General features: G+C 41.4%; 1 protein-coding gene and 1 non-coding gene across 2 annotated transcripts in view; both read left to right on the top strand.

Moving 5' to 3' along the window:
* IPO7 (importin 7) overlaps positions 1–18,093 on the top strand; it is a 39,974-nt gene that overhangs the window by 6,928 nt on the left and 14,953 nt on the right. Inside the window, exons 5-18 of the mRNA XM_025197386.1 lie at positions 1,225–1,314; positions 1,810–1,904; positions 2,000–2,084; positions 6,796–6,930; positions 8,705–8,804; positions 9,881–9,957; positions 10,362–10,478; positions 11,416–11,505; positions 12,042–12,207; positions 12,806–12,966; positions 13,886–14,014; positions 16,302–16,368; positions 16,451–16,576; positions 16,899–16,996. Coding sequence (XP_025053171.1) covers positions 1,225–1,314; positions 1,810–1,904; positions 2,000–2,084; positions 6,796–6,930; positions 8,705–8,804; positions 9,881–9,957; positions 10,362–10,478; positions 11,416–11,505; positions 12,042–12,207; positions 12,806–12,966; positions 13,886–14,014; positions 16,302–16,368; positions 16,451–16,576; positions 16,899–16,996 — 1,536 coding nt within the window. The remainder of the gene's footprint in view (positions 1–1,224; positions 1,315–1,809; positions 1,905–1,999; positions 2,085–6,795; positions 6,931–8,704; positions 8,805–9,880; positions 9,958–10,361; positions 10,479–11,415; positions 11,506–12,041; positions 12,208–12,805; positions 12,967–13,885; positions 14,015–16,301; positions 16,369–16,450; positions 16,577–16,898; positions 16,997–18,093) is intronic.
* On the top strand, positions 11,701–11,881 carry LOC112549329. The gene has a single exon (XR_003092723.1). It is a non-coding gene; the product is annotated as a small nucleolar RNA SNORA23 (small nucleolar RNA).

Raw genomic sequence — 18,093 nt, 5'->3', positions numbered from 1 at the left:
CCCCCCCCCCCCCCAACTGCTGTTGCAGCCAATCCCTTGCAGTCACATAGTGACAGCTACAGCAGGCTGGGAAAGGCCCTGCAGGGAAAGCCCCTGCAACTTCATGTGGGTGGTGTGGTTTGCTGCTGCCTCCTCACCCCCCTGCTGTGCTGCATCTGGTCCTGGCAGGTCGGAGCCAGTCCACCTCCCTCCAGCCTCAGCAGTGCAGCTGGGATGGCAGTCCAGTGCAGTTGGCAGTCAGGCTGGAGTGGTGCGGGGCAGACTCCCCCTTGCATGGAGAGCAGCACAGATGGGAGAGCAAGAACAAGGGACGGGTCCACAGCCTGGCTGCAGCAGAGGAAGAGGCAGGGATATCCTGGTGCTGCTGCTGCTGCCACCACTGGGCCAGGAAGGAGCACAGGAGTGCCTGGCTCCACTTTAGGAGAAGTTCCCAAGAGGATGGGGAGGAAGCCTGGGAGACCTGCCCCATGTGCCCAGTATGTGGTGTTGGTTAACTGTTTAACCAATATCATTAGAGGAGTTTAAGTGGGTAATTATTTAAACAATATTTACATCCCTACAATTACATATGTTCTAATTTGGATTAGATTGCATCAAGGACCTTTTCCACCAGTGGTCAACTGTGGTGGGACTTAATACCAAAAATCATGCCAAGAACATATAAATAAAACCAATGCTATGAATTTATCAGGTTGTTTTCTGCTAGTCTGAAATTGGGCAACAAATACTTGGAGCCTAGCGTTTTTGGAGTTGATCAGTATCACTCCTTGGTAAGACAGAATGGTTGGTATAAAAAGCTAGATTGTGTCTGGGTATAGATTGGCTGAACAAGCACGTATAATACTTCTGTAGAGCTTTACAATGTTAGACTTTCCTAACTGTTGAAAAGGAGGTGGAACTAACATGCTATTCACTGTAAATTTCCCTTTGAGATGAGGTATGTTAATACTGATGCTAGAAAGATTGGTGGTTTTGCAGTAAGAAATATAATTCTTTTTCCCAATCTCTTTATTATGTTTTTAATGAGGAAACTGGTTATCTCTAATTCACAAAGCTATTGTTACCTTATAATTATTTCTTGCTGACTGTTCATAGTAACCCCATGCAGCAAATGTTTAGTAAAGTTTTGGTATATGACTATATTATATAAAATTGAAGCAGTGGAACAACATTTCTTTAAAAATGTTTTATACTGATTTTTTTTGCATTTATTTTTTGTAATAGTATACGTTACCACTAGAGTTGATAAATCAGCAAAATCTGGCTGAGTGGATAGAAATTTTAAAGACTGTCGTGGACAGAGATGTTCCTGCTGTAAGTACTATTTGTGTTTTTTCAGGTTTTTAAACAGATTTGATGATTTGCTTCTGAATTCTTAAATTTAAAAGTTTTCACCTATTTTTCTTCTGCAAGGTATTTTAAACGTGTTTAAGCAGGGACAGAATGATTGAAATACACTGTTGCTTGTAGGTAGCATGAGTTATTTTGGATTTTTCTTAAGAAATATTTTATTCAAGCATTTTTATACTGCCTCTACATTATGTGCTTTAATTTCTGCAACTTCAGTATGTTTGACATTTCTGTGAGCCTAGAGGAATGTTTTGTAGCTAGTAGCACAGAAAGGGATAGGTTGTTCATTTGTTCCAAATAATTTTCTTGTAAATGTCATACTTCATGAATAAGTAGTAGATAGCAACCTGGAAAAGTCTTAGAAAGACAAGAGGGCAGTCTCAACCATGAAGTTGGTTCAGAAAATACACACAAAAATCCTTACCTTTATTAAATAGTAATATATCTTTTTTTTTAAAGGAAACTCTTCAAGTTGATGAAGATGATAGACCTGAATTGCCTTGGTGGAAATGCAAGAAATGGGCTTTGCACATCTTGGCTAGACTTTTTGAGAGGTAACTCTTCTTTCACAACTATTACATTAAAAAAAAATCCTATTTAAACCTTTATGAAATTAAGCAAAATATTTCTGTTTTACTTTCAATGATAGGTATGGTAGCCCTGGTAATGTTTCCAAGGAGTATAATGAATTTGCTGAAGTGTTTCTGAAGGTCTTTGCTGTTGGTGTCCAGCAGGTAAAACAAACAAACAAAAATTTGAACCTGGGGTATTAAAGTAAATGTAATATTCATAATAACTTCCTCCTTTCTTCATCTGTTTTCGAAGAGGCCTTGTGACATTTTCTAAATTCCTTGTATTAGCCTGAAACTACTAAGGAGTATGCAGAAAATCCTTGCAGTTTTATTCCCAGGAACAGTTCCCTACTAGTAGCTTAACAATGTTGTGTAGGCAGTTTGTATAATCTGTAAATAAATACACATGGGTTCTTTAAATGAGCTTCACATAAAGAGCTATTGTTTTTTCTTTGTAGAACAGATAGATCTAAAGTTTATGAAGTGTAATTGGCATTTGTTTCTATTGCAACTTCCAGGAAGACTTCTCCTAGTCCCAGTGTTGCAGCTTTGCAAGTGCATAAAACCAAATAGAAACCAAGTACAGTAAAAGCTCTCTTATCTGGCATCCCCCGGGAATGGGGGATGCCGGATAACAAAATATGCCAGTTAATTGAGTGGCCTGGGCTGCCGCTTCTCCCGTTGTGTCTGGGGCATCCCTCTGGCACTCCCACAGCATTGCCGCCCCTCCCGTGGGTCCTGTGGGACACAGAGGTGGGCCCCACACAGCCTGTTATGCCCCTAGGCTGTGGGAGCTCGGCATTTCAGGCTGCTTTGCCCTGGGTCGTGGGGGCTCGGAGAAACTGGAAGTGCCATGGTGGGCACTTCCAGTTTCACTTTTATCTTACAAGTCAGCATGCCAGTTCATTAAGCATGCCGACTTGTAAGATGCCAGTTACTGCAGCCTTTTCTGTAGCTTTATTCACTGTCAGTTTGCTGGTCAGTCTAACTGACAGACGAGAGGAATGCCAGGGTACACAAATCCAAAGCCCTCCCGAGGGCATACCTCTTTGTACATGCATTTATTCTTTGTACTGTCCAATCACAAGCTAACATGTGGATACACACAGCTAGATACTAGGGGTGCACCAATAGGGATTTTTGAGTCAATACTGATAGCCAATATTTAAGGAGGCATATTGGCCAATACCGATCCAATATCCAATACACTGCCTGCATCACTATGTCTCCTACCTAGGAGAAGGGGTGGGGGCAGGGGGAAGGGAAGGCGCGTGGGGGGGAGGCATGTGCCCGCAGATCTGCACCAGGTAGGGCGAGCTGGGGCCAGGGCTGTTCCCCACGGAGCTTGGGCTGGGCAGGGCATGGGGCAGGTGGTGTTGTTGCTGGGAGTAGGGGGCTGCAGCGAATTTTGGGGTGGCTGCAGCCCTCCCTGTAGCCACCTCCCAGCGGCAGTGCCACACGTCCTGTCCTGCCCGGCTCAGGCTCTGCTGGGAACAGGCCTGGCCCCAGTCTACCCTGCCTGGTGCAGATCTGGAGGCACATACCCCCCCAGTGCCCTTCCAGACGAGTGACAGCAGCAGCAGTGGGAGCCAGCAGATGAGCCACGCACGGCAGCAGGAGCTGCCTCTCCCATGCCGCCTGGACAAGCCCTGCTCCATCCCATGCCCCCGGACAAGCTGCAGCTTCATCCCCCACCTACCTTCCCTGACTGGGCATCACTTGCCTCTGCCCCAGCTCCAGCCCCTACCTCTCTCCCTCCCTCTCAGCAGAGCCTTGATCTGCCCCCCACATCCCTTCCCTTCCCTCCTCCCTCCCCCCCAGACTTAACATCTGCAGGCAGCTCTCCATGCTGCGGGCTGTATCTTCACTGCCTATGTTCTGCGCTGCAGCTGTGCACAGCACGGGCATTTATTGGCCCAGTTACCAGCCACTTAAGGCTGATATCCAATATAGATAATTTTCTTTATATCGGTACTGATCCGATATTGGACCGATGTATCACTGCACCTCTACTAAACGCTCTTCTTTTTTTTTTTGCATATTATTAGAGAAATATGGTTAGCTGTGTTAGTTCACAGTGAGGCGAAAGGCAGGGCAGTGGCACCTTAGTGCAACATTTCTCAACCTGTGGGTCACGGTCTAAAAGTGGGTTGTACGAGTATATGAAAGTGTTGTGAACAAACTTTAAAAGTGGATCAGTAGACTTTAAAAAATGGATTCTCCTTTAAAGGAGAAAAAATGTGGGAAACTGTGGCTTTTCTCTTGCAGGCTGGCAGAGTTCCAGGTTGCAAGGGGCTGCTTGGAATCCCCCCTGTACTACACACAGGGGGACTGGGGCCTGGGGGTAGCGGGTCGGGAGTGAGGGGCACTGGGTCTGGACTGGCTGTCAATGTTTACAAATGGGTCTTGGTACAAAAAAAGGTTGAAAACCACTCCCTTAGATCTGTGATTTTCCTCCAGGGTGTTGTGGCACCCTTTCAGGGGTGCCACAGGATCCCACACAATGTTAGCACTGTTAGGTGTGCCAGCATAAACCCAGTGATTTCAAAAATCCATAGTTTAAAAAAAAGTCTGATCTGTTGTGGTCTCTTCAACAGAAAAATTGCTGTATAGTTTTTTCTATAGACAAAACATGAGTGAAAATTTAACAGCTGGCATTTCCTGAGGGGTGCCTTGAGCCTAACAAGGAGAGCTTTGTGTCCAAAAAGATGTATGCCCTAGAGACTTAACTGGTTTAGAGAGGTGTAAACTTTTGTAGGTGATAACCTATTTCACTGGTCCTCAACCAGGGTGCTGCAGCACCCTGGGGGTCCCATGAGGCCCCCTCAGGTGCTGCAGAGGCAGTAACCAGATAAAAGCACCCCACACTTTCCAACTACATTAGGGATCTCTAGCCTAAAGCAGGCAGTAAACCTGCCTAGTGTTGTGTAGAACTTCCTGGTCTGCCTCCTCTCATCCTTTCCCCTCTCCTTCCCCACCTGGGTATGGACCAAATAGGGCTGCACAGCATGGCTACTTTAGGTGCATCAGGGCGCCCTAATTCAGGAGTGTCACATGCACATGCCACAGCCTCCTGGGCTGGCTGTGCAGCAGGCATGTGGGACAGTTTCATTCTGGAGCCAGCTGAACCTGGCTGAGAAGCACTCGGGTATGTGGAGACAACACCAGTAGTGGTCCTCAGCCAGGGGTACCACCACATTTAAAGAAGTGGAGGTGTTCTGGCCCTGAAAAGGTTGAGAACTGGCCTACTTCATTACATTCCTGTTTGTAGCATCTGACAAAGTAGGTGAAGTATGCTGTTGCCCAGGGAAGCTTATACTTCTCTGAACTAGTTAGTTTCTAAAGTGCTACCCAGCCCTGCTTTGTTTTGCTTATCAGTGCATTAACATTTCAGTTGATTTTCACATTCTTTGCCTATCTTGTCAGCTTCCAAGTCACTCAGGAAGTTACGTCTTGATCAAATAGATATGGAATAGAGGGTATTTACAATCACTTTTTAACTGCGTAAGACTTTAACATCTCCAAGTTCTGCAAGGATGTTCACCACGTTCTTGCTAGGTTCTAGGGTGGATCTTGACCATTAAGGGATCCCTAGGATGTGGATGTTTTGCTGCCATCCTAAGGTGGCCAACAGTAGCTACTTTGTAACCTTCTTAGGAACACTGAGACTAGATGGTTATTGAAAAGGGGAGATAGGCCATGAAGAATGGTGAATGTGAAGACAAATAACTTATGTTTGGTATTTACAGATAAGGATTTACCCAAGTTGTGGCAGCTGCCTCCAGATGTTGTGGTCCCAGCGCAGCACCGGGCACCATTTTTGCTGTGGAGTGCAGGGACACCCCCCCTATGCCTCCCCAGAGATTGACAGATGGCCATCTATCAATCTCCAGGGAGGGGGGGACTTCTGGAGCCCCTTGGCCAATTGGAGGTGTGGGTAGGCCCTTCCTGCCCCTCCCCAGAAATTGACAGTTGGGCCCCTTAGCCAATCGGGGAGAGGCTGCCACACTCCTTTGCAAAAATTCCCCCCTTTACTGCCCCCTGCCCCACTTCAGGATGTGAGGGCTTCCTGTTTCTGTTTGCAGCTATTGGGCTATTGAGTTTTCCAGTGAGTTGCAAGAGTTAGTACCCTGGACTTTGAAGAGCTCCATTATTAGAACCATGTTCCCAAACTGTGGTAGTTTGCTAGTTTGAGGCACCATTGCCTAAATCAGAGCTGTCCAACTGGTGGTCCAGGACTGTATGTAGCCTGCAAAAGGATGATGTCTGGCCCCTGGGCTTCTACCTGGCCATTGCTCTCCTCTGGCTGCTGCTGTAGCCAGGGTCTCTAGGTCCATTGTCTCCCCCCTCATCAGCTCTCACTTCCTGCTCCCATCCCAAGAAGTGGGGGTGGCACAGCCCACAGTGTCAGGGGTGCATTGTGCAGTGGTGTGTGTGGGACTGCACACATGTACAGCACACGGGGCATGTGTAGTCCAGTGGCCCATGGCTCTCACTAATGTGAGTGACCCTCATGGTTGCAGCTCCATGGTGTGCAGTCCCCCAGCCACTTAGACGTAGGCCAGCCCTGACCTAAATAATGTCTTTTCTAAAATAGGATTGTCAATTTGTCACTTCTTATAATGTTGAAAATTACCTCAGCAAATTAACTCCATTTGTGTTGGTGAACTGGAAGTGGCACAGACAGCACAACTCTTCATGTATTAACTAAATAAGTCAACATCCATTTTACTATAGTAAAAATCTACATTTGCAAGACTATGGGGGGGCTTTGTGGCAGGTGAAAAATAGTTGAAATCTGATTAAATGGCTTTTTGTTACTGTCCAGACACTTGAATTTTTATAAACTATTAATGAGATTTGATTTCTATAGGTGTTACTGAAGGTGCTCTATCAGTACAAGGAAAAGCAGTACATGGCTCCTAGAGTTTTGCAACAAACACTCAACTACATCAATCAAGGAGTGTCACATGCTGTCACCTGGAAGAATCTGAAACCTCATATTCAAGTAAAATATTTTCTGGGATTACTATCTAAATTACTGAGTTATCGTTTGATTCAGGGTTTGACAGTGTTTTGCAGTGGGGGGCTGATTTAACAGAGGTTAGTTCTCAGCGCAGCCTCAGTTCCAACTAGCATTCCTTCTGTCTTGCCTTGGCAGTGATGCTTTTGCCATTTATCTCTACCATATGGGCGAAGCCTTGTGCTGCTGAAATGCCTCAGAAGTCCCTTGGCTGTGTAGGCCAAATCTAGCCCATGAATTGTAGGTTGCCACCCCCTGTTTTGGTTGGTTCATTATAAAGCCTCTGGCTTCTTTCAGACGTGAATAAAACAAAATAAAACAGTGCTCGCTGAGCCAGGGGGCGAGAGACAGAGAGAGAGGCTGCAAGGCCTGCCTGTAGCGGGGAAGGCCCTGGCCCACTAGCCTCCCCAGCCCTCCGGGTGCCGCCCCCGGCGCCACGGTGGGCCCCCGCAGGCTGGGCGGGCTCCCAGCCCGCACCCCCTGCCTGCCCGGGTCCGGGTGCCTGGCGGCGGCCCTTTGCATAGGGTCTGCCCCCGGGGTTGCCCAGGGGTCGTGGCCCTGCCCCTGCTGCTTTTGGAAACCACAGAGGAGGAAGGCGCTCCCCTGGGAGGGGAGCGGGCACCAGGACCAGAGGCACTGAATACTGGGCCCAATGCGTGGAGGGGTTGGAGCAAGCTCTGAGGCCCATTCCTGGCGCCAAAAATGCATTTAATGTACTTTCAGCTCAGCGTGCCCCTGCGCCAAGTGCAACACATGCCCAAAAGAGGCATTGTGTCAGTTTGTCCTGGCTCGCCCAACATCTGTATAGATTTCACGCTTAAGCAGGGCTTTTTGGCGCTTTTATCTACTAGCTGATTCAATCAGCTAGTAGATATGAGGGCCAAAAGCCCTGCTGAAGCGTATTGTCTATACAGATGTTGGGCAAGCCAGGTCAAACTGATGCACTTCCTCTTCTGATAAAGCACTGTGGGGTTTTTTTTCCATGTCTGTCAGTGGCTTTTGGCTAGAACTGAAGGCGTTTAGGTAATGCAACACATGAGCTTCAGCCCTGCAAAATCTTACACATGTGCTAACTTCATGCACTGGGAGTGATGCCATTGACTTCAAGCCTGTGTGTAAATTGTAGCAAAATTTGGGACCATTAATACACTCTCCCAGTCAGAATAACAGCCAAATCCCAGTTAGGTAAAGGCTCCTTTTTAAAGACTTTTAAGACATGTGTTTATAATATTAAGATAGGTTACTGTCATTTTGGGACCTGAGATATCCAAATAGACTTACAAATTAAAACCCTCTTAATGTAGTAAGGTCTACAAAGCTCTTGGACAACATCAGCCCTTTCTGTCCTTGATGCATTGAGCCTATCGTTGTGGAGTTTTTTTAAGGATTAGAAATGTACAGCATAGCACAGTACCACAACAAACTCAGAATTGTCAGCATCTGGCCATCTTACTGTACAAAATTAAACACAATTCCTTGCATTGCCTTGCAGTTCTACCTACATTTTGAATTAACATAATTTCTTGCATTGCCTTATAGTTCTACCTACATTTTGAACATATTGGATTTTCCTCATTCTAACAATTTAACTGTTTGCCTTGAATGTGGGAGTGCTTCTGTCCTATTTTTTTAAAAAGTATAAAGGAGAAATTTGTAAGTTGTTTTAATATAGAGGAAAGGAAATCAGGTCTGGTTTAATAGCTTTAGGCTCTTCTTTGTTTTTTTTTTTTGTTTTTTTTTTTTTACTTTTTAATTGCAGGGAATTATCCAAGATGTTATTTTTCCATTGATGTGCTATACAGATGCTGATGAGGAACTGTGGCAGGAAGACCCATATGAATATATACGCATGAAGTTTGGTGAGAATTTTAAAATTTACATTTATACAATTAAAATAATTTGAAACAAAGCTAGTATTTTTTTTTATTCTGTGAAACAAAAGATGTGGCATACTTCTTTTTTTTTTTTTCTTTTTTTTAAGTGTGTGGTGCTTTTATTTTTAAGTGAGGTATTCGGTGCTTATCAGTATACCTACAGATGATTGAATTGTTAAGGCGTATTGTTCTCAGTGTAGGTGACCAAGCTAAATTATGTTAACAAGATGCTTAGATAGTGATGCAGCTACTCCTTATAGCTTTTAAAGGAATGAATCAAACTTGGAAATTCTGCAAATTTTATTCAGATAGACTTACGGTCTTTTAATTTTATTTGCTCAAAAAACAGTTACCCAAATGTAATTTTAAAAGTGTATATGGCAAATACAGTAGTTGCTTTTCAGGTCTGGTATGTTCCGATTCTAGTTTTCGTGCTAATAGCTATTTGGCTCTTTCTTTTATCTTTGAAATATGCCTGTGGCCTAATCCTCAGTAGTCATGAAAAGGGAATAATTGGGACTTCCTGAATAGGATGTACTTTGAGACTTCAACTTGTCTGGGACCATAGTATGCCAGAATCCCAATGGTTGCTTGAGAGAGTAAAACCCCAAGGTGCAATCCTTACTACCTTTTTATAAGGTTCTGAAAGAGTCACTCTGTAGAAAACCCCTAGTTTTTCAGCTCTGTCAATTATGGCTGGCTATTACAGCAACTGATACATATTTCCAAAGTGTAATCAGTGTGCTAGTTCCTTTGCAGACATGAAAGAAATTCCTTGGGGCAAGGAACTTTACAATCTCAAATTTAGAAGCAATGCAGACGGAAATCAGGCAAAGGGTTGAACACTTGTCTGTATGCCTTGTGGGTTCAAAATAGGAGTTTGTTTTCAACGAACATGAAATCTGTGTTGAAATGTCTTTAATATCATATCACAGTTTGGTGACCACCACTTCAAACTAAAATGTATTACTCTTGTTTTGCATTAGACCTAAGATTATTTTAGCATTGTGACTTGTACTAAAGGACATATGTTTATAGTTTGTTTTAAATTTATTTAATAGATGTATTTGAGGACTTTATTTCCCCTACAACTGCTGCTCAGACGTTGTTGTTTACAGCATGTAGTAAAAGGAAAGAGGTAAGTTATTTAAGGATTAGTTCTGGATTAAACAAACCAGCTATGCACAGTGTTTGATATTTTCATTGCATTTTACTGAGTGAGATTTAAAACAAAAGATGGTCTTTATAATATGCAGGATTACAGTAAACTTTATGGTTCCTACTGTTTTCTAGACATTTGCTTGATAGTCATCCATTGTTAGGAGTCTGTTTACTCTAAGGTGAAGTAGCATAGTTTGCTAACGTGTCAAGGTGTTATATATCAAAGTGGCAATGTTTTGTTGGCAGTATAAAGTACTATTTAAATTCTAGACTTATTAAGATAAAATATTTTTAAGGGGTTTCAGCACTTTAGAGAATGGAGAGTGGTATTTCAGAAATTGTCTGTATTATTTTGACTAACACCCATTATACTTAAATTAGGTTTTGCAGAAAACTATGGGCTTCTGTTATCAGATCCTCACAGAGCCAAATGCTGATCCTCGTAAGAAAGATGGTGCTCTGCATATGATTGGTTCTTTAGCTGAAATTCTTCTAAAAGTAAGTTGGTCTAATAAGTTAGTTGGTCTAATAAAAGATATTGCCTCTGGTCCAAGAGCTTTGTGTATCTCTAAAAGTAAGCACACATTTTTATCTACTGGGTCTCCTGGTTCTTTTTCCCCTATCCTTTCCTCCCAACCCAAGTTTTAAAATAATGGAGATTTAGTTCCCTGAATTTTCAGTCTTTTGGTATAGGAGTCGATGTTTCCCACTCCCTCATCATGGAACTTTAATTATATGGCTTCTAAACGATTGCAAACGTTATTGTACAGGTTTTTGCCTCAGTCTCTTAAAGTTAAACTGCGGAAAAAAGCATGCATACTTCTGATGTGTTGACACCAAAGAACGTGAATACTTTTGAATGGTAATATTATTTTAATGGGGTTTTTTTAAGTTTCTAGAACTTTTTTTTTTTTTTTTTTTTTTTTTTTTTTTTGGTTTTTTTTTAATTTTTTAAATTTTTTTTTTTTTTTTTTTTTTTTTTTTTCTGGCTTCTGATCTGAAGACAGTTGTTATGCAGGATTTTTTTTTCTTTTACTTAGCTAAATTCCTGGCTTTTCATATTAGAAAATTTTGGTCAGGACATACAGATGTAGCTAGTCCCCCTTTTTTCCTGTTAAAGAAAAAAACACTAGTTTTGTAATGAGTTTGGCAACCTTGTTTGCTTAAGGTGAGTGGAGAGAGAGTTTTCAAGAGCCAAGGGATGACAGGATAAAAAAATGTATGTTGTTGGTTGAAAATAGGAAAGCTTTCTGTTACTTCAAATCAGGTATATTAGGAAGAATTTTTTTTTCTCTTGGGGTTGGTCAAGGGTTCTTGACCACTTCCACTGACATTTTTATGTGTAAAATGAGAAGATGGATTAATAACTATTTTTCCTTATTTTGATTTTTCTTTAAAAACACAAACTGATGTCATTGTCTTAATATTCTGACAGAAGAAGATATACAAAGATCAGATGGAATATATGTTGCAGAATCATGTGTTCCCTCTCTTCAGCAGTGAGCTGGGTTACATGAGAGCACGGGTAAGAACTGCATATGCATAGGAACTTATACAATATATAATTTATTTGAATGTTTGTCTTCTGCAGTAAAACATGGAGAAGACAAATCATTACATCTTGCTACAAGTTAACATGCTATTTGCATCTTTCTGTAATGACTTTTACTCATAAGCATATTGATTTTGTAAGCTGTAACAAACTTTCTTTAAAATGGCTGCAGTACTGTGTGCATAGTTCCCATCTGTGTCTGGTGGTATGGTGTATTTGTGTTTTGCATTTAGACTGTACTGCTCACATAGAACCTGTGGCCAAAGATTAACTTGAGATCATAGTACTGGTCTAGTGAAGTCTAAAAGACAAACTTACCACTGACCAGCCTCCAAATTCTCAAACATCTTTTTTGAAAGTTTTATAGTGTTGTAATTAATAAACAGTGTTTAAAATACTGATGAACCATAGATTTTTAGATTACTACTTTGCTTATAGATAATTGCCCATTCACTGATGCAGTTTTAAACATCCCCTTTCTTTGTTTAAGAATCTTTTTTTTTCCTCAGGCTTGCTGGGTCCTTCATTATTTTTGTGAAGTTAAATTTAAGAGTGACCAGAACCTCCAGACAGCCCTCGAACTCACAAGACGATGTCTGATTGATGATAGGGAAATGCCTGTGAAAGTGGAAGCTGCCATAGCACTTCAGGTTCTGATTAGTAATCAAGAAAAAGGTACCTCTTTCCCTTTTTTTCCAATTTTCAGGCAGAAAAATCTCCTTGTGCATTTCAGAAGAAAACACAGTTGAAGCAAAAAAGATATAATGCAGTCTTTCTATGGACTAAGCATGAATGTCCAAGAGAATCTTTTTGTCAGATTTCCTTATTTTCTACTGATGGTAGTTTGCCAGCATTAGTTTGGGATAAAATGCTTGACATATTTAGGGGGGTGGAACAACTTCTGTGTTGGCTCAGTAAGTTTAAAAAGAAACAGACCTTGCAACATATAATTATTCGTTATTTACTTCCCAGCTGGAGTTAGGAGTCTAAAAGCAACACCTTGTTTTTATTAAACTTGACATAGGTGTTTTTACTGTTGCGTGTTATCACTGTATAAATAAGTTTCCATGGTTTTTTTTTTTAAATTGTCTTCAACTTTTAATAGTACTGTAGTAATCTTTTATTAATGTCTTGGCTTTAGTTGTATGAAAACCACATATCAGACGTTTAAGTGTGTGTTGATTTGTTTTCTTATGCCTATATGGTTGGGTGTTAAGTATCACAAAGTAAGAATCAACGTAATTTTTTGTTTTTCCTTCTATTTATCTTGCAGCTAAGGAATATATTACACCATTCATTAGGCCTGTAATGCAGGCACTGCTTCATATTATAAGAGAGACTGAAAATGATGATCTCACTAATGTGATTCAAAAAATGATCTGTGAATATAGTGAAGAGGTTACTCCCATTGCAGTGGAAATGACCCAGCATTTGGTAAGACTTGTGATCTTGCACTGAAGAAGAATATTTAACATGATGGAAATAAAGATGACTGTCACTTGTCAGCTGATTTGCATACCAGCTCGATTAAACATGTTAAGGTAGCTCAATAATTTTATTGCTGTTTGGACTGCCCTGTGTTCAAAAGCTGCTGTTGGGGTACATTAGAGGACAATAGCAAACATATCCCATAATGAAATACCAGTCATTACTTCAGCCTAAATAACCCTTGTAACTCATTTTTGTGCATACTGTAGAATCATTTCACACCGTCTTACTTGACATTGTTATTCTTTCTACTTTTAAAGTGGATTTAGGAGCAGATTGGGTGTTAAATATTAGTTTTTTAAACTAAAAGCACCTACACGTAGCAGCTGATTTTGTAAGTGCAATTGCATGCTTAAACATCGGTATGTTGTACTTGCAGTTTGATGAGCATGGCAGCCAGATTGCTTATTTTAAAATCAGGCCATTCATGCTTAGGGTAGTGGTTTATAAAAACTGAAAATGTTAATTTTACTCTTTACTCTAGTAGTGCATGTACAGTAATCTAATGTACTCCAGATGTGTTTTAGAAAAACTGTCTTGTTTGTTAAACCATTTAGTAATTCTCTTGAGTTCTGTTGCATATGATGAAATGTAACTTACAGTTCTAAATCTTTGTATTTAAATGTCTGAGAGTTGCAAAAATTGAAAAGTATAGGGGTTTTTTTTTTAAACAATGTCAGGAAAAAAATCTGTCTTTGAAGGATTTGGGGTAATTAGCATTCACTTTTATTCATTGTTTAAGGAAAAAAAACTCAAACTTTCAGAAAGTCTTGAACTTGTGCAATCATCCCTAGGTATATCCTTTTTGAAATAAAAAAAAAGCTACTTAAATGACGCATTTAACTGGTATTTCATTGTTCTTCAGGCAATGACATTTAATCAGGTAATCCAGACTGGACCAGATGAAGAAGGCAGTGATGACAAAGCAGTGACAGCAATGGGAATATTGAACACCATAGATACACTTCTCAGTGTAGTTGAAGATCACAAAGAGGTAAAGAAAAATTCTTTCTAAGCCATTAAATGCCTTGACACTGGAAAGTACAGTAGCTTGGTTAAAAAAAAAGTCAGTGTATAATGGTAAATCTTGAAAATCTATACTGTTTCAGCCTGAACATCTTGGAAATGGCTGAAACACTTCTATACACCTATACACAGATATTTTAAATCAATGCAGGGTGGGCTTTGTGTGTCTAATATGGTATATACAATCACAGAGCATAACATACTCGCCATTGAAAATGTGCTGTCCTGTAACATATAATTCTTCTATATGTTACAGCAAATGGAGACTAACAACTAGAACTGGGAGATATCATTTCCTCAGTTTGTGTGTTTGTTTAAAATAAAAGAATTTTGCCAGCTGTGCTAGAAATGTCTGCCTTGATGTAATCAGTTCTTGGAGGAAAAATACACCTAATAGCACTTAACTTACAACAGTCTGCTGATTTCATTTTCTGCTTGCCACACAGCAGAATGTTAGAAGATCTGCATAAGGTCAAAATCAGTGCACTAGGGTTTTATCTGTTTAGTTTGTGTTGCTAGATCCTTCAGAAAAGGTAAATCTGCACTATTGAGATTTGCTAGTACAGTATGTGTGGTGCCTCTAGTCTGAGTATAATTTGTCCAACAGATACTCTTGCTATTCAAGGCCTGCCTTCGCTTCTGATTTTTCTTTTCTTTTTTTTTAAAAAAGGATGGAGAAATTACAAAGGGTACAAAGGCAGGCAACAAAAATGTTTAAGGGGATTGGGAGGAAAGCTGGGGATATTTAGCTTTCAGAGAAGGTGATTACGATAGGGCACTAGCAACTTTCACACATCTGATAGAAAAGGGACTGCAACCTCAACCTTGCCACAAAGGGTAGGATGTAGAGCAGTGGCTATAAACTGTAGCAAAGTAGATTTAGATTAGAGTTCAGGAAAAAAATTCCTTACTGTTAGAGCAGTAAGGTGGTAGAATAGACTGCCCAGGGAAGTTAAGGAATCACCTTCAATGAAGCAACAAGAAGAGTATTGGACAGGGATAATAGAGTATTTTTGCAGGGGGTTGGACCAATTGGCCCTCAAGGTCCCTTCCAAACCTGTGATTAGCACTGTGGGCACTTGTGTGTGTGCAGGTGACTCAGTTTGGGTCCCTGCTCTTACTATCACCAGTCTCAGGAGAGTGCCCTAACCACCAGACTGTTTGTTTTTGCAGTTGGTATAAATCTTTTTGGCCTCTTGAAGGCTCAGATCAAGTGTAGTACCCCGGGCTTAGTTGACTAACATTGTATTTTCTGTAACCTAGTTGCGTTCCCCTCCTCACCCCCATCCCTCTTATGTTAGTCCCTCGCTTGGGCGAGCTGTATTTCCCTACTGGCTTTGTCATCTTTTTTGGATTCACAATTCTAAACATCTACTAATAAAATTCAGTCTGTTCTTATCAGTTTATTCACTGGGAAAAGAAAGACTGACTCAGTAGCTCACCCACCCCAAGTTGGGTGGTTGGGGTACATACTGGAGATAAGAGACAGAAATTGAAGTCTCTGGTCTGAATCGGATAGACTCTTGAAATCTGAGTTCTGTGGGACAGGGATTTTTTTTTCCAAACTCAGTGGTTTTCTTTGCTGTTATATTAGATATGCAGATATTTTATAAAAGTTGGGCCTGATATTTGAGCCCCATGGGTCAGATGCGGGGCCTGGGGCCTGTCCGTGGGCTGGCTTGAACCCTGCACTGTCTCCACCTGGTCCAACCTGCTACGATCAGTTTCTGGGCTCTGTGCTGCCATCCCCTGACTGTTTTGAGATCAGGCCCCACTGCATTGTGTGTCCAATCTAGTGCACAGGGCCATGGCCTGTGGGGCTCCCCACTGATCCATGAGGAGTCCCACGGGATGGATGACATGGCACTGGGGGGCCAGATCTGGCCTGCAGGCCAGGAGTTGAGTACCTCTATTAGTTTTATGAAGACTAAAATATTTTTCTGAAAAAAATTAAAAGAACAAGCTTTATAGCAAACATAAGTAAGGAACCTCGAAATACGTTTCTTCCAGCACCCAAAGAGTAATAGTGTTCCACCAAAAAGGTTCTGTTAGAAAGATTGAGGTCATCAGCTGTAAGCGTACGGCTGTAATATGGTGTTCTAACACTAGGACTTCCTTTAAGATTTGTAATTTTGTGTCATCTTCTAAAAAACAATTTACTTTAGAAAAGCTTTCTAAAAGGATTTTGTTTTTAAACTGTGTATTTAATCCCAACTCTGAAGTGTTTGAAATTAATTTAACCCTCTTTTTTTCAGATTACCCAGCAGTTGGAAGGAATCTGTTTGCAAGTAATTGGAACAGTTTTACAGCAGCATGTTTTAGGTACCTGCACCTTTTTTTTTTGGTCTTAATTGAAATCTATGTGATCAACATTCAGTTTAATGAAGAATTCCTTATGTTTCAGAATTTTATGAGGAGATATTTTCCTTGGCTCACAGTCTGACCTGTCAGCAAGTCTCTGCACAGATGTGGCAGCTTTTGCCTCTTGTCTTTGAAGTCTTTCAGCAAGATGGCTTTGATTATTTTACTGGTAAGAAATCCTGATTAAAAAATAAGGCCCAAGGATAGTGGGTTTCATAAATTTGATTCCAGATATAAAATGAAATGTGTCTTCATTTAAATTTAAAGAATAGCCAAAGGACACTATATTTTCTATACATTATTTTACTGTGCCAGTGACCAAGGCTGTTTTATTTTAAGCTATCTAAAACTCCACTTTTCAGGTGATAGTCCAGTATGTTGGCCAACCTCTCTGTGTTTAACATCTTAAAAACAGACTGAAAGCTGTATACAACAGCTAGCCATAGGAAAGATATGTCCAACAGCTAACTGACTGCTTTTGTTTAATACAGATATGATGCCTCTCTTGCACAACTATGTTACTGTTGACACAGGCACTCTTCTGTCTGACACAAAATATCTTGAAATGATCTACAGTATGTGCAAAAAGGTACGTAGATCCCTGTGATCAACCTGTGTGAAATGTATGCCTTTGTACTAAATATAAGACATGCTTTACAGCAGGTGTGTCAAAGATGTGGCCTGCAGAGCTGTATCATCTGGCCCACAGTGCTACTTGTCGCATGCAGCATGTGCTGGCCCCAGCCCACGTGGAGCCAGTATGGCTCAGGCTGCACACAGCACAGAGCCAGAGTTGGTAACATTTTTGGGGGAAAGTGGGGGTGCTCTTCTAAGTGAGCTTAGCGCTAAGCATGGGCTGCTTCCAACCCAGCCCATTCCATAGCGTCACAGCTGCTGTAGCTTTTCTTATTGCAGCCCCCTGCACCCAAAACAATGTGGAAGCCCACCTCCCAGGTACACCAGCCTGAGTCTAGATTGCCAACTCGTGGTTTACACTGAAATGTCCATGGTATTCCCTCTTGGTTGGAAGTTTGAATTTGATCGTGAAATATTTGTGTTTGCAATTTAGGTTGATTTTTATCAGTGTGTTTGCCTATAATTGAGTAGCATTGGTAAACAAACTTTAGACTATTAGTTTGCTACCTAGCTGTTTGTATTCAGTGCTTGAGATTCACTGTTAGGAGTTATATGGTCAGTCACCTAAATTGTATGGTAATTTCTGGTCTGATTAAACAACTGAACTAATTTAAAAATGACTTTTCACAACTCTGTGTGATTACCTTTCCATGGTTCAAGGGTATTGGTTGTAGCCTTGTTAGTCTAAGGGCATAGGCAGACAAGGTTCTTTGGGTAAATCTGATATCTTTTATTAGGCCAACTAAAATCTGAACTCATCTTGGGCTGAATATAAAGCTCACAAGAGAACTTACGAGAGAAAAAGGTTAACTCGGGTGGGCAGAATACGGCCCATGGGCTGGATCAGGCCTGCGGGGCCCCTAAGAAATGTAGAAAATTAATATTTCTCTGCCCTTAGTTCCTGTCAAAAATGACAGGAGTCAAGGGCAGTAGGACCCAGGGGAAGCCTGGGGCTTCTGGCCTGGGAGCACGTGGCTGCCCCATGCTGGAACCACAGGTAAGTGGGGGGGGAAGAAGGGTGGGGGGTGGCACCCCAGGCAGGGAAGGAGC

This window comes from Alligator sinensis, unplaced genomic scaffold (assembly GCF_000455745.1).
Source record: "Alligator sinensis unplaced genomic scaffold, ASM45574v1 scaffold502_1, whole genome shotgun sequence".
Classification (NCBI taxonomy): domain Eukaryota; kingdom Metazoa; phylum Chordata; order Crocodylia; family Alligatoridae; genus Alligator; species Alligator sinensis.
This window is presented reverse-complemented; position numbering and strand designations above follow the sequence as displayed.